This window comes from Platalea leucorodia (assembly GCF_965183815.1).
Source record: "Platalea leucorodia genome assembly, chromosome: 1".
NCBI classification, from domain to species: Eukaryota; Metazoa; Chordata; class Aves; order Pelecaniformes; family Threskiornithidae; genus Platalea; species Platalea leucorodia.
In genome coordinates this window covers 37796368-37810560 of record NC_138823.1, presented here as the reverse complement: position 1 = coordinate 37810560, position 14193 = coordinate 37796368, and the positions used below count along the sequence as shown (strand labels likewise).

Here is a 14193-nt window from a genome sequence, read left to right as displayed (position 1 = left end):
TGGTGAGAGGTTGCATCACTTTTTTTTCCTGGGTTTTGTTCCTCTCTCTCTCTCTCTCTCTCTCTCTCTCTCATTGTTTTCCTTTTCATTACACATTATTCTCATTATTATTATTATTATTATTATTATTATTATTATTATTATTATTATATTTCAAGTATTAAACTGTTCTTATCTCAACCCATGAGTTTTCTTACTTTTTCTCCTCAGATTCTCTCCCCCATCCCACTGGCGGGGGGAAGGTGAGTGAGTGGCTCTGTGGTGCTTGGTTGCCAACTGGGGTTAAACCACAACAGATGTCTGTTGGGAGTATACAAGAGGCTTGGACATTTTCCGAGCCTCCGTGGAGTAAGGAAAAGGCAAAGCAGCTCATAGGTTGCATAGGTTTTTTGTTACTGCCTGTGGCTATCCATTTTTAATGCTTTGACTGACCATAGCAGGTTTTGGTTGACATACTTTTAGGATTGTGTTGATTTGGGTTGCATATAGGATTAATTCCACATGTGAGGATTTTTTGGTCGAGATTTAAATTTCTCTGTTTCATGGAAATTTTCTTCATAGTTACAGACACTTTCTATCTGTTAGTTACTAGTCATTCACATATTTCTCCTATGAGAGATAGACATCTAAGATAATTTTGTTTGGGGTAGACCCATTGCCAAAAAAAATATAATGTGCATGTACTGTGTTTAAGAAGAAGAAAAAAAAAAACATTAAAAAAAAAAAAAAGTCTATTTAAGCATGATTATTGGGGTTTTTTTGTGTCCAGGTTTGGGTTTGTGCGTTTTAGACTCCCTGAATTGGGTTTCTAAGAGCACTTCAGTGACCTCAGGAACTACCAGCTCCAGAACTCTTGTCCAGAGTTCCAGCTTTGGTTCATGGTAGTTCAGCAAAAAAATTTTCCTTAGAAAAAGAGCCTGCCTGCTGAGAGAAAGTGAAAAGCTCCCTTAGGAAAAGCTCCAGCTACCTTCATCAGTCTTTTACTGAGATCTTGGCAGCAGTGACTAAACAGTCACATAAAAGAAGAGGATATAATAGTCTGTGTCTTGACAAATAATTACTTGGGGGAAGATATTTTCAGGAGCTGAAATTGCAGTTCATTATGCTTGTTTCTTACTCTTGATTATTTTCTTGCAACAACAAAATCCACAAGAAGTTACCAGAATGGATCTGCCCAAAGCCCATTTTTGTTTTCCTAGAAATGGATGATAACAGGAACACAAGAAAAAACAAAAGTGTAGATTAATCCTTGTACTTATCTCATCTCATCTTCCAGCAGGCAGTGCTACAAAGTCTTGTTGGAATGGACCTTTTATTTTAAGAGCACTGTTAGAATGATCTGCCATGAACTTGTCTAATCCCTTTTTGAACCCCTTTTCTATTTTTGTATTCAGAAAATAAGTTTTAAAAGTACAAAGAACAGATTTTCTAAGATCCACATTTTCATAACACATTTAGTTTAGGACATGTTCAAGAACATGTATGCTCTAGCAGGTAGATCGAAACTGAACACTGCTGTAAAATATGGGCCCCATCCTTCTTCCCTCATGGAATCCTGCTAACTGGTGACTTAAGTGATAGGGAAGAACTGAGTTGTGATTTCATGCTGATATGAAGTGTTAAGGCATCATGTAGCCCAAAAGATATCTGTCTAGTGGATGGGTGGGTTTAAAGTCTAGTCAAATTATACTTTCTGTATAGTTTTTCTATATTTCAGTTACAGTTCAGATCAGTACCTTTTCCTATATGTAGGATAAATGCCTCTCTGTCTATCTCTTGTTAGCTCTTAGCCAGAGAAAGTTATGCAAAAATGATGAAAGGAATTGCTAAAAAGCTTTACTTATCATCCTTGTTTCCCTAAAGTTAATGTCAAACCCTATGTTAACATCTATCAGGTCATGATTTCAATGAGACCGAGCTTGATATACCATTTAAGGTATGTATTCATTGCTATACAGTCAACAGACAGCATTATAGGGATAATATACCCTATTGCGTTTCCAGAGTGTATGGTTTCTTAATTTCCTTGTTAAAACTCTGTCCATTCCTGGGAGTCAGGGAATTATTTGTGTATACTCAAAAATGTTATACTTGAACATCATGTTGAACACGTTGTCTGTGTTTTGTATGCAGAAAGTCATTGCTCCGAGTCGAGAAACTTCGACTTTCAAGAACAGCTTAGGATCAGGTTGTTTTCTGGTAGAATATCTTTGTCAAAAGAGTAGAGAAATTGATAGGTCAATACTGATGTAGCTGTAGCTGAACAAGCTTAACTTTGTTAGGATTGAGAATTAATTACCTCAACTGGCAGAGCCCCACAAAATTCAGATGGAGCTCTAAACCACTTAAAATCAGAATTCTCCCCTTGCGTAATGTAACAATGCTAATATGTGTGGCAAGAAATAAGAATAAAGGAAGGAATTCTGAATGCTACCTTTTAATAACAATTAGGGCAGCATTTTTGTTCACAAAAGATATGCATCTCACATAGTTTCCCTTCAGAAGTAAAAATTGTCTGACAAAAAGATCTAACGTATGTTTGAATCCTGCCATGTATTTGGTAGAACGTTTGCCGGTTGGCCATTCTGACAGCTCCTACCATAAAACCGTGCTACTATGTCTAAGTACTTTACAGGGAAAAAAGCTTAATTCAGTGTCTTCTGATTTCAGGTAGTTAAAAGGTAGTTTTTCAAGAAAAACGCTGCCTTTCAAATCCAAATATTAGTTCGAAAACGTCATTCTAATGGAGTGTTTGAGTAATAGGAATTAAAGGACAGTTACCCATTATAGCTGTTCTCATCTTGAAAGTAAATTAGAACATCTCAATATGAGTTAATCACCCAAGAATATGAATCTTTTGCTTCCAATATTTGTGCATGTTCTAAATTTAGCAGTCTGCACTGTTCTCTCTTCTTGACTGGATGTCACTTTTGTGCTCACTACAGAAGCTTGTAGATTAATCATCAGTTTTACTAGTGATAGTGGCTTAGACACTTTGAATGTCAGGAAATACACAGACATTTTAATAAAGATTCTTAAAATGCCTTAGTAAAATAGCTTGTGATGAAGGCTGGCATATCTGGTACAGTAGTAATTGGGAAAATACATGCTTTTCACTGAGATATAGTTTCTTTGGTTTGTTTTCTTGATTTGTGCTGAGGAGTACAGCGTTCATGTTTAAAAATAGTTATGTTAAAATAAAATTGGACCCCAAGTGTTCAAGAATGTGCTGTAGTTCTTCCCCAGCCGGAATCGTTGCCTTCATACAAGATTGATTATTAAGTAATGCTAATGGGTTTCACTGTTACACTTTTTAACAGCAGAATGCATCACTTTCTTCCCTGGTTTCAAATAGATATGGACTGAATTAAGATGTTCCCTTCACATATTATAGAATAATAGTTGGAGGACGTTGATGAGAAATGTTATCCTGTTGTTAGCTCCCTTTTGAAAAACATGAATTTATCTTTTTTTTGTCTCACAGCCTTCTTTCTTCAATAACATATTCTCCCAAATCAGAACGTAAAACGCCTGAGCCTTTAATACCGGCAGACAGTGATAATGAAAAGGGGGAAAAGAACGGGAAGAAAGTCTGTTTCAGCGTGACAGGTGATGAACAAGAAGACTCTGGTCATGATACCATCAGCAACAGGGATTCTTACAGGTAACTGTACTAATAATACTTTTATTTGTCAACTGAATCAAACCTGTGGGTTTGTAGACTGTCAAGTGGCTATGAAGACTATCAGAATATAATGATTCTGAAATTTCTAACAGAGGAATAACTAGCATCAAGATGTGTTACAAGATGTGTAAAATAAACTCTTTTATGAGTACACATTAGTTATTAGATCTCTGTATCCCTAACCTTTATAGGATATCACAGCCAGAGCTGTAAAGCTTTACTTTAGATTACCTGTCTTATAAAAAAACAGAAATAATTTCTGTTATTATGTTCCTCAACAGCAAGCCAAATATCTACCATGGAAAGCAAGATGGCAGAGCCACCACTCTTGCTGATCTAAAGAAAAAATAAAACAAACTGTTTCTCAACAGATATTCCTCACCTTCTTCCACTCTAAATATTGTAGCATTATCTCATCTCTAGAATTCATAATGCATCACGTTTACTGTGAATGAAAATACAAAGAATTTTGAAAAGGAAGGAATAATTATAGCAAGCATAGGTCTTATAAAGACTATCTTCTGTTGCTTAGAGAGAATTGGTTAACTACATGATATAAAATCTAAATTAAAATTTGAGCTGCAAGTAAAATAAGATTTCATTATTTGTTCATTATTGTGGTTCATTATTATGCTCAGTAAGTAGAATCTCAGTAGGGTCATCGTTTTTCTACAGCACCCTGTGTTGCTGAGATCTCTTTCATAAGCTAATATTTGGTTACTGCAGCATGGTAGATAGGAACTCTTTGTCAGAGTAGAAACAGAAATGTATGTATAAATTTGAACAGAAATAAATGTAGAGATAATTTTCACAGATTAAGTCCATCTTGTTCTAACCATGGTGAACACACGAGTATAGTGCTGTTCCAGCTGAAGTGCATTTAGGGGTTTCTGCATGTCCATGATGTGTCAAACTGAATGTGCAGGAGCTGCTGCAGTGGCCTGCACTTGCTCCAGTTGGGAAGTTCCCCAGCTGGCACAAGATTTGTATGTGGAGAAAAAAGGTGTGACTTAGGACATGATTGTCTCTTTGCTTAAAATATTTTCTTTATTCTGATTCCAGACATTTATAGGCCATTCTGGCTGTTTAGAAACGATAAAATTGAGGGTTCCATATGCAGAATAATCATAAAATCTGTGAGTTCAGAACAATTGTTGGAGTGAGATCGGCATTTTTTTTTCTTTGCTTAAATACTTAAATTAGGCAATATTTAAAATCTCCAGATCCCGTAATGCCACTGTGGTTATTATTAGAACTAGCCCTAGATTCTAAGGGCTAATTTCAGCCCTTAGAATACTCTCATTTTGTGTTGTAGGGTCTTATTCTAAACCTTATGATTGATACAACACAATAAAAATGCAGAATGATATAGCTAAAACATCAAATCTGTTTCTCATTTTCCTGTGTTTTATTTTCTCATGCTTTGCACAATCCAGTTTTAAATAACCTTCATCTTCCCTTTGGAGATTGAATAGAGTTAGTTAGAAAACATTTCTTAATATCCAGCCAGAAATTCTTAATACTCGTTGGGACTGTTCACCTTCTGTTAGGAACATGTTGTTACTGATGTCTTTTCATCTACTTAATGGATATGATTGTAATTATATCATATTCCTTCATTTTAAAGTTTTCCCCATTCTCTTACCTGGTTGACTACGGGTCTGAAACATATACCTTAGCCAGGAAATGTAAGTCAGTACGCCAAAACTAGTAAAAGATCATTTCTGTATTTACAAAAATAAAGAAAACAAGTAGGGAGCACACGGGTACATGTATAACTGCAGTATTATCTATAAAATATAGATATGTCTATCTTGGTGAATGGGTACACCCAATTCATAAAACCAAAACCAGATCATTATGTATAAATACCCTTTAGGTACAGTTCTACATTATCCTATATTCACTTGGGTTTTTAAGACTCCCTGTGCTGGATAATTACTTAAATATTTCCTGCATTAAAAGTAAACGATCTTCATGTGGCTAAATAACTCTGAAGACTTTGAATTCAAATTTATCTTCATAGGATTTTTAGTACAAAAGGCTATGTTTTACTCTGTTTATGCTGCAGAAGTAGGTATGTTCTCCATCTATTTGCTGCACAGAACAATTTATTTCTGAGAGAAAAGAGCACAAAAAACTTATACATTGTAATCCCCAAATCTCCTTATTAGACCAATGTGGGTGACATTTTGTATGCATAGAAGTTTTCACTGAAGTCACATGTAAATGTCTATACATCTCTAACAAAATGGACAGCTGGAAGAGATGGGATCATAAACTATGTTTTGGCTGTCAGGAAAAAATTGTTTGAAATTTGAGTTTTGGTGCTACTCAAATGCATCAAAGCTCTTCTAAACCCATTGTGGACTCTAGTTTGCAAGTCATAAACCGGAGTATTTTGTCATTTGTATTAGCTATGGACTAGGAGTACAATTACTAGGAGTAACTGAAATGTGGAGTTACTGAAACATTTGAGGCCACAATTTCAAAAACTCACTTGTGTAAAAAAAGTTGGTTGTTTTGCATTGAAAGTGTATATTATCATTCTGCAAGTACTTGTTCACATGCAAGGTGAAGGGAGACAATTGAATCATCTGTTTTGGGAATCTGGTTCTCTGAGTCCTACCAGGATTGCAAATTAAATGATAGCCTAAGTATAGGGATCTTTATTGTTGATAAAGAATTGTACAGACCATCTCATCATTAAATTTAAAAAGGGAAAAGGGAAAGAATTTCCATAACTTTGATACAGAGCCTGTGTTAAAGGACATGACTTTATTTCTTTTTTTTGTGTGTGTGTGTTTTTTTTCAAGCGATTGCAACAGCAATAGGAACTCCATTGCCTCATTCACGAGCATTTGTAGCAGTCAGTGCAGTTCGTATTTTCACAGTGATGAAATGGATTCAGGTATGTTTAGAAAAGTCAGCTATGAATCTGTCATCTGTTCCTTTTATTCAGTTTATTCTTTTCATTTGCCTGGCAATTTTGTTGGTTTTGTTTTAAAAATTGCATCCTTGATAATAGAAGTGTATCATTTTGCTTCTGCCTAGCTGGTGCTGCACTTAAAGAGTCCTTCTGTGAAAGAGAGCCAACATTCCAGCATCTCTGTGAATAGACTGAATTAGTTAGAGCTCTTAGAGTCACTGCTTTTAACCACTTGCATGCCTTGACCTTGACAGTGCGTTATGTTGCACAAAGTAAGGAGCATTTTAGGTGAGCGTGGAATGCTCTCCCAGCCTGTGTCAGCAACCGGATGGCAGGATATGGCTGTGTATGTTTGTAGGAAGGAATGTGAGACCACATAGAAGGACATTCTTGTTTATGCCATGACAAATTGAATTTAAATAAATGCAGCTGCTAATAGGAATGAGATGGGATTTAACTGCATGGAGTACAAGGTCATATACTCAGGGACTAATAATAAAAAATATTTGCTCTAAGCTGGGAGTTTATCATTTGGGAGTGATTTAGGAAAAGAAAGAACTGGGCATATTAGTTGAATGTGAGCCACCAGTGAGACTTGGCCTTAGAGAAGGCAAATTTTATTGCTAGTTGTACCAGGAGAAGTATTTTCAATTGGGATAGGAAAGTATTAATGACATTATGCAAGGTATCTGAGATACCTTGTGAGTAACGCAATTCTAGGCATCTACTTTCCAGAAATGATATATACTTACAGAGCTGAGCAGATACAGGGGAAAGGATGAAGGACATAAAGAACTGTTAATAAAAGAGGAGACCCAGGGTCTGTATCTTCAACTTAAATGAGCTGGTAAGCACTTGTGCAGCATCAAGCTGAAGTACCAACTGAGGTGCCTAAAATAATATGTTTGTGCTAGCCAAGTGCAGATACAGTGTTCAATTTGATAAATACTGCTGCTCGGTGAAACTCCCACTCTCCTGATGACTTAATTTTCTTCTGGTTCCAAAGGTAACCTGGTTAACTCCAGAGCAGGGCTCTTTGGCACTGTGCTCCATCTGTTGCAATTAAAATCCCATGAAGGGTTATAACTACTGGCTGTAAGGACATCTAAAGGAGCTAAAAAAAATCAAGGAGAGAAAAGCGCTATTTAAGTGTTTCACTGACATAAGAAAAATGAGTCTAGATTGACCATGAATAAATTTGGATTATAAATTATCAAGTGGCTAGTTCTCCTTGTCGTTGCAGTGACAGATAAGGAAAACCAGTTTTAAGTTCAATTTTTCACAGCTTTCGAAAGAGTTCAGGTTGCATCACCCATTGTCCAAGAGAGCAAATGACTGAGGGCAGTGACCTAGGAGAGTCCTTCTGCTTTGTACTCTCTTAGGAAATGATGTGGTATGTACTACTAAAAGCTTCATATCAAATACAGGATTTGGATGCTGTATTTTTGTTGAATTACTAGAATCTGAGAACCATTTAATTCGTAAGAACGTTAAGATTGTGAATTGTCTGTAGAGTCTGTTTAGGATGTTCTCCAGCATAGAAGAGTCATGTATTCTGGTCACAGAATGGTTGCAGTTTGAAAGGACCTCTTGAGATCACCCGGTCCAATCCCCTGCTTCAGCAGGGTCATCTAGAGCAAGTTGTCCAAGACCATGTCCACTTGGGTTTTGAATATGGTGCTTTCTCTAAGAGCTATTTCTGTATTATTGAGTGACTACTAAATGCAAAAGATGTAGGGAGAACAGTGACTATAATCCTGAAAGCCTAAGCATCAGTCTGTGTGCAAAGCGGATTATCTGTGCTACAAAGATTTTGGAAAATATGCTGAAACTTCTAAACAATTTTGCATTTTGAAATATTTTTCAGGTGATGAGCTTCCCATAAGTGTTCGAATCTCCCATGATAAACAGGACAAGCTCCATAGCTGTTTGGAGCATCTTTTTGGTCAAGTATGAGATTATTTTTCTTGGCTTTGATACTAATGTCCGTGTCTGAGCTAAGATGTCCTTAGCAAATACTTCTTTTTCTTTTTACTTTTGCTTTCCAATATTTACTGGGATGGTATGTATTTACTCATTCTCCTTCAGTTTTCTGTAAATAGTTCAAAACTGCGAATTAAACAGGTCCTTAGATTTAGTCTAACGTTCCCTAGCTTGTTACTTTAACCAGAGCCATTGGGTAAGAAAGAATCCAAAGCTGCTTTTCTGTAGTCTGTATTTCTTAAAGAAAGAATTTCTAATTGTTGCTGTAAAAAACGTCTTTCTCACAGAACCTTGATCCCAACAGGTCGATTCAATTGTCAATCTTCTGAAAGGACCAGCTGTGATGAGGGCCTTTGAGCAGACAAAATACTTTACACCAGGTCGAGGCCTCCAAGGTAATATTTAATTCTGTCTACGAGAATCAAAAGGCAGCTTGAAGGGTACATGGGTATGGCTATCTACTCCTTGGGCTGGGTGTTAAAGAACTGATTTTGCTTAATCTTGGCATATTCTGCAATAGTTGATTGTTGAAATTCTTAAGTAGATCTTATTCTTAGTTGAAAACTGGCTTCTTCTATTGCACAACGTATGAAAGAATTTCAGGTTTGTTGGAAAGTCAGCTTTAGATTTTGGACTCTGAACTGACTATAGAATTGCTGAGGTTTTTGAAGCAAGAAACAGGTTTTGTGTATTGCAGGTGTTTTTATTACATTTTTGTCTCAACTACTGAAGCCATTTCTGACCTATTTTATTACTAATGCCAGATTTTTACTATTTTTTGTAGATATATTATTTATGAAGTTGATTTATAAATAATTTGCAAATGTAAATTTATAGTCACAGTAATACTTATGCCAAATATATGCTTATATAAGTATTATTGATTGTTTAAAAAAAATCCTGTATGTAATTTCAGATACTCTGCTAACATTCACATAGCTGCTTGAGTCTAAGTGTATAAATAGGTATCTGGTCGTAGCCATAAGATTCTGATGAAAAATACAAAGGACTTCTTTTAGTGAACCGAGGATTTTTTTAAAGAAAAAAAAAAAAAAAAAGCTCAAGGGAAGACTGAATGTTGTATTAATATGTATAGCAGGTTTGATTATGATTCTGTTGATCCTGCATATGTCTTTTAGCAAAGAAAACTAATTTTAGATGGCCAGAGGGTGGATCTTTGGCTTTTATAAATCACCAAAATCCCACTGAAGTCAACAGAGCATAATTACTGTACCCCAATTATCTGGTTTTACAAAGCCTGAAGTACTTCCCCCTCACTGAATTTGCATGGAAGACTGCATAACCTCCTCTTTTTCTTTTTATTTTACTTTTTTGTTGTTGGTGGTTTTGTTTCCTATTTTGGCACCAAGATAATGGGGATGAACCTAGAGCATTTCTGCTCTCATGTGTTTATCAGTGTTTCAGATTGAGTACCTGGCAGGCTCACACAACAAAATGTTATCCTTTCAGTGGTATAATAAATGTTCAGTTGGACACAAGATATGGACACGTCAAATGTTTTATTCTTGATCTGCACCATCGTCACGAACTGTACAAGGAGCACTTCAGTGATTTGAAAGATAGACTAGGTTAAGCGATAAGTAATTTTTGTTTTAAGTTTAACTTTCTGATTGAATTAATTTTGCCTCCAAAAGTTCCAGGGTCCCGCTTACTCCATGGAGACAGGCACCTTGTATCTTATGTACCTGGCTCAGAAAGAATCATGTTCGGGAGCGCTGCTCGCTCTCTCCTTTGTCTAAGTAGGGATCTTAGATGACTGTTAGACCTGTCACCCTAGCTTTAACTAGAGTTAAATAAGTTGACAACTCCTTGAGCTGTGAAAACATTTAGGAAGAAATAATGTCTTACTGTGGCTTTCTCAAGAGGTTTAAGCAGAAGAATACTATTTTTATCCTTGCTTAGAGTTTCAGCAGGAAATGGAACCGAAGCTTAACTGTCCAAAGAGGCTACGACTCCACATCAAGCAAGACCCTTGGAACCTCCCCAGCAGCGTCCGCAGTCTTGCCCAGAATATCAGAAAATTTGTTGAAGGTTAGTAAGAACAACATGACCATAAATAAACACTTCATTAACCATAGAGAGCCTGGAGAAGGGAAGGGGAAAGATACAACTGTGTCATGTTGCTGCTAGGCAAGGTTTGCTGAACACAGTGTAGTGTAGGGAAATAGTCCTGAATTTCAGGACTTTTTTGTGTTCTTAGTAACAAGGTTAGTGGAGTACATCTCAGCTGTCTCGTGTGCACCCTATTGGCTTCAGATACTGAAGAGAAAATTGCCTCTTCTGACACGTGAAAACAAATGAACCATATGTTGCATGTGCTACGTTATTTCAGTTGCTGCTGAAGTCCGGTGGGCTCGACTCATTTGTCACAGAACTTTATGGGACTGATACACCAAAATGGGCCTTTCCTTGCAATTAAACTCCCTTTTTTCTACCATCTTAAATGGAAAGATGAAGACTCTGCAGGACAACTTTTGTCCTATATCTTGCTCTTATCTGTCATTGATCTGGAATCATTATCCCTCTAAAATCATGCTCCCTCTTCTGCCATGAAGCCAAACCTCTTCTACTGGTTTTCACTTACTCCATCACAACTGGTCCTACCACTCCTCCTCCTCCACCTCCCTCTCACCAGTATCTAAAAGTTACCTAGTACTCTGCTCCTTTTCACCACCAAGTGACAATGTGAGCTGGGGTTTTCTGCCCTTTCCGCTGGCTTTGTAAGAAAGTAACTGGGATTTCCTCTCCATAAAGTCTTGCCTGTAGCTTCTGCTTTATTTCCTATGCTGTTTGATAGAGAAACAGAAATAACGAGCAAAATGATTTTTATAAAACTACTTGCCCTAGGAGTCCACATGGGAACAAAGCTTGTGTCAGGTCTAGCTTTAAATGATTTGTGTGTATGTTTAGCTTCTTTTGTTTTGTTGGCCTGTTTCCATGGTGTCCCATAAGGAAACTGCTAAATTTCAGATCACTGGAAAAGAACTTTGTGATAAGTTTTATTAAGATAAACCTTCAAAAACCAACCAGCCAAACCAAACAAACTCCTCCTTCTCTGACTTTTGGTATTTCTTATTTCAGATACAATCATATTTTCAGACCCTGGGTTAGAAAATTATAAAAACAACCACAAAAATATCTCCTATTTTTTGAGTCAATCACAGTGGGATTGACTCTCTAATGCTAAGAATAATTTCAGTTTAATGGTGGCTGTTACTGAGTGAAAAATGAATAAATATTTTTGGATCCTTTTTTCTACAGGTCTGTCTTCAGCCTAAACCAAATTATATTCAAGTATTAATCATGGTTTCTTTCACAGTTCAGGAGGAATGGAAATGTGTTTTTAACAGTCCTTCATTGCCCCCCTTCTGAAGTCAAGCCTAACAGACCATTTTCACATAACTTGTTTGCCCATAAATAGAACTAACAGACTTAACCCATTTCAACATTGGTCATATACACCCTCAATATTGAGCTCAGGTTATTCAGATAAATTTGGTTTTAAATCTACCACAAAATTTTGTGGGAGAGTTCAGCAAGCTCCGAATGACTTGCTGCCTCTCTATAATACAAAACTTCTCTTGTTACAGTATTACTATAATGTAATGGTGATATTTATCAGAAGGAATCTTGATGTTTACAGAACAATAAAATTGTTGGCATTTTCTACTGTTTTAGAAATTAGGATTAAAAAAAGTTTTCTCTGTTAATAAATATAGTAACTAACTTTATTGCAACTGTCATGCTTGTGACTGGTGCATGGTTCAGAGAGCTAAATAGTAACAGGCATTATTCTTGTGCTGTTCAGGGACAGCACACACTCTGTCTTACCTTCTTTCATCACTGTGTCTCAGAAGTTGTCTGCCAATTTTAAATATTCGTGGCTCTCCCTTTCCATCCATGGCATCTGAGCTTGTGTCAGAGATTTCCAACAGCTGGCTTCTGTACCATCTTCTTAACCAAATACATGGGTTTACATGTAAAATTATCATCTTAGGTTGTTTATTCACAATCAGTCTTTACATCTTCCTATTATTTTGTGTTTTTTCTTTAATTTGATTCCTATTCCACCACCACCCCCCCAAACTGGTATCACTAACACTTGTTCCTGAGAAGTACTCTGGAGAGTCATGATCCACATCTTTGTCATAATTTTGATTTGCCTGTGGGACCAAGGAGTTGGTGTGATGTAATGGATATCTGAAAGCCTAGGGTCTTGTGGCTTCCCTGGCACAAATAGCATGGAGAAAAAGGAGAGTGGAAGTGAATAATTGATTCTCAAGCCTTAGTTTCCAAGGCGTGTCTGGACAGGTATATGTAATTCAGTGTTGAAAAGTTTCAGGGCAGAAATGTGCCCCTCAGGCCATTTTGGGAGACCGCTGTGATTTAGACAGGCTTAGGCCTGTATAAATTAAACTTGAGACACAACCAGCAGCTGGATCTAACTGAAATCAGATGAGCATGAAGCAGGGTTAAAATGCTTTAGCAGCTAAATTTTCCCTTCGTATCTTTATGTCTTGTTTTCTCCTTTCTAATCTTGCCATTGTGCATTGTGTTCACAAATGGTCAGGATACCTAGAAGAACCACTAGTACTGCCCTGAGCTTTTTCTGGCTGAAAACCTAACACATGGTACAGAGATTTACCTCCCCTTTTTCCCCTCTTATTTGCCTCATTCAGAAAAAAACAAAACATGTCCCCTAATTTGACTGCTTAGTTGTGCTTTGAGAACAAGTTGAACAAAGTCTTGGGATTTTAGAAGAATCTTCATGTTTGGTTATAAGTAGAGGGCAGTATTTTAATAATTGAGGAAAGCAGATGTATTTGTCTCTTCTAGCAGGTTCTAGAAGAAGTAGTCAAAGGAGACCACAGGCACAACTTTGTTCACCGTGGGGAAAAAATTGTTGTAATTAAAACCTCCAGTTGTTATAAACATACTTAACCATTATTGACGAATACTAAAGTAAGGTTGAATACTTTCAGCAAATGCATCTCCTTATTGAAAACTGACTCATTTTTATTTTCATAAAAATATCACAGGCTATTATAATTTTTTACTCATTGTTCAGTTGCATTGTAGAATGTGTTGTATTAGATTAGACTGAGTAGTGCTTTAAAGCAGAAGGAGACATGGGAGCCCCACAAAAATGAGACATTTTAAGTCCTAGATCTTAGGATTCTTTTTAGTTACTTTGTGTAATAAATATGAAGAAATAGGAAAACTCAGAATGCCTTGAGGATGATCGTTCTGGTCTGTCAGTTTTCTTTTTATTAGTATTGGAATTGGGAGAACAATTTTGAAGGTTTGCACAGATTAAAAAAAAAACACCCCCCCACCACCCCCCCAAAAAAACCCCGAAAAAACCAAGCAAACCTTCCTTGACAGTAAATTTAAAACATATGTGGAGATTGCTTTGTCTCATTTGATTTGTCCTACCATACCATTAGAGGAAGAAAAGTTTTCTGTGGTTACAGTAAAAGGCAGCCCTAGAAGGCTAATCAAGTTGATAGAATTGGAGAGTTCTCTGAAGTAGTATAGAGATTCTAAGAGGATTTATCTGGAGCTAAGTAACTAA

The 14193-nt window shown here is 36.6% G+C and overlaps 1 protein-coding gene across 1 annotated transcript in view; it reads left to right on the top strand.

Moving 5' to 3' along the window:
* PREX2 (phosphatidylinositol-3,4,5-trisphosphate dependent Rac exchange factor 2) overlaps positions 1 to 14193 on the top strand; it is a gene marked incomplete at its 5' end in the record, with an annotated part of 182657 nt that overhangs the window by 114191 nt on the left and 54273 nt on the right. Inside the window, 5 exons of the mRNA XM_082310168.1 lie at positions 3485 to 3664; positions 6502 to 6596; positions 8482 to 8564; positions 8902 to 8992; positions 10521 to 10649. Of these exons, the coding sequence (XP_082166294.1) occupies positions 3485 to 3664; positions 6502 to 6596; positions 8482 to 8564; positions 8902 to 8992; positions 10521 to 10649 (578 nt within the window). The remainder of the gene's footprint in view (positions 1 to 3484; positions 3665 to 6501; positions 6597 to 8481; positions 8565 to 8901; positions 8993 to 10520; positions 10650 to 14193) is intronic.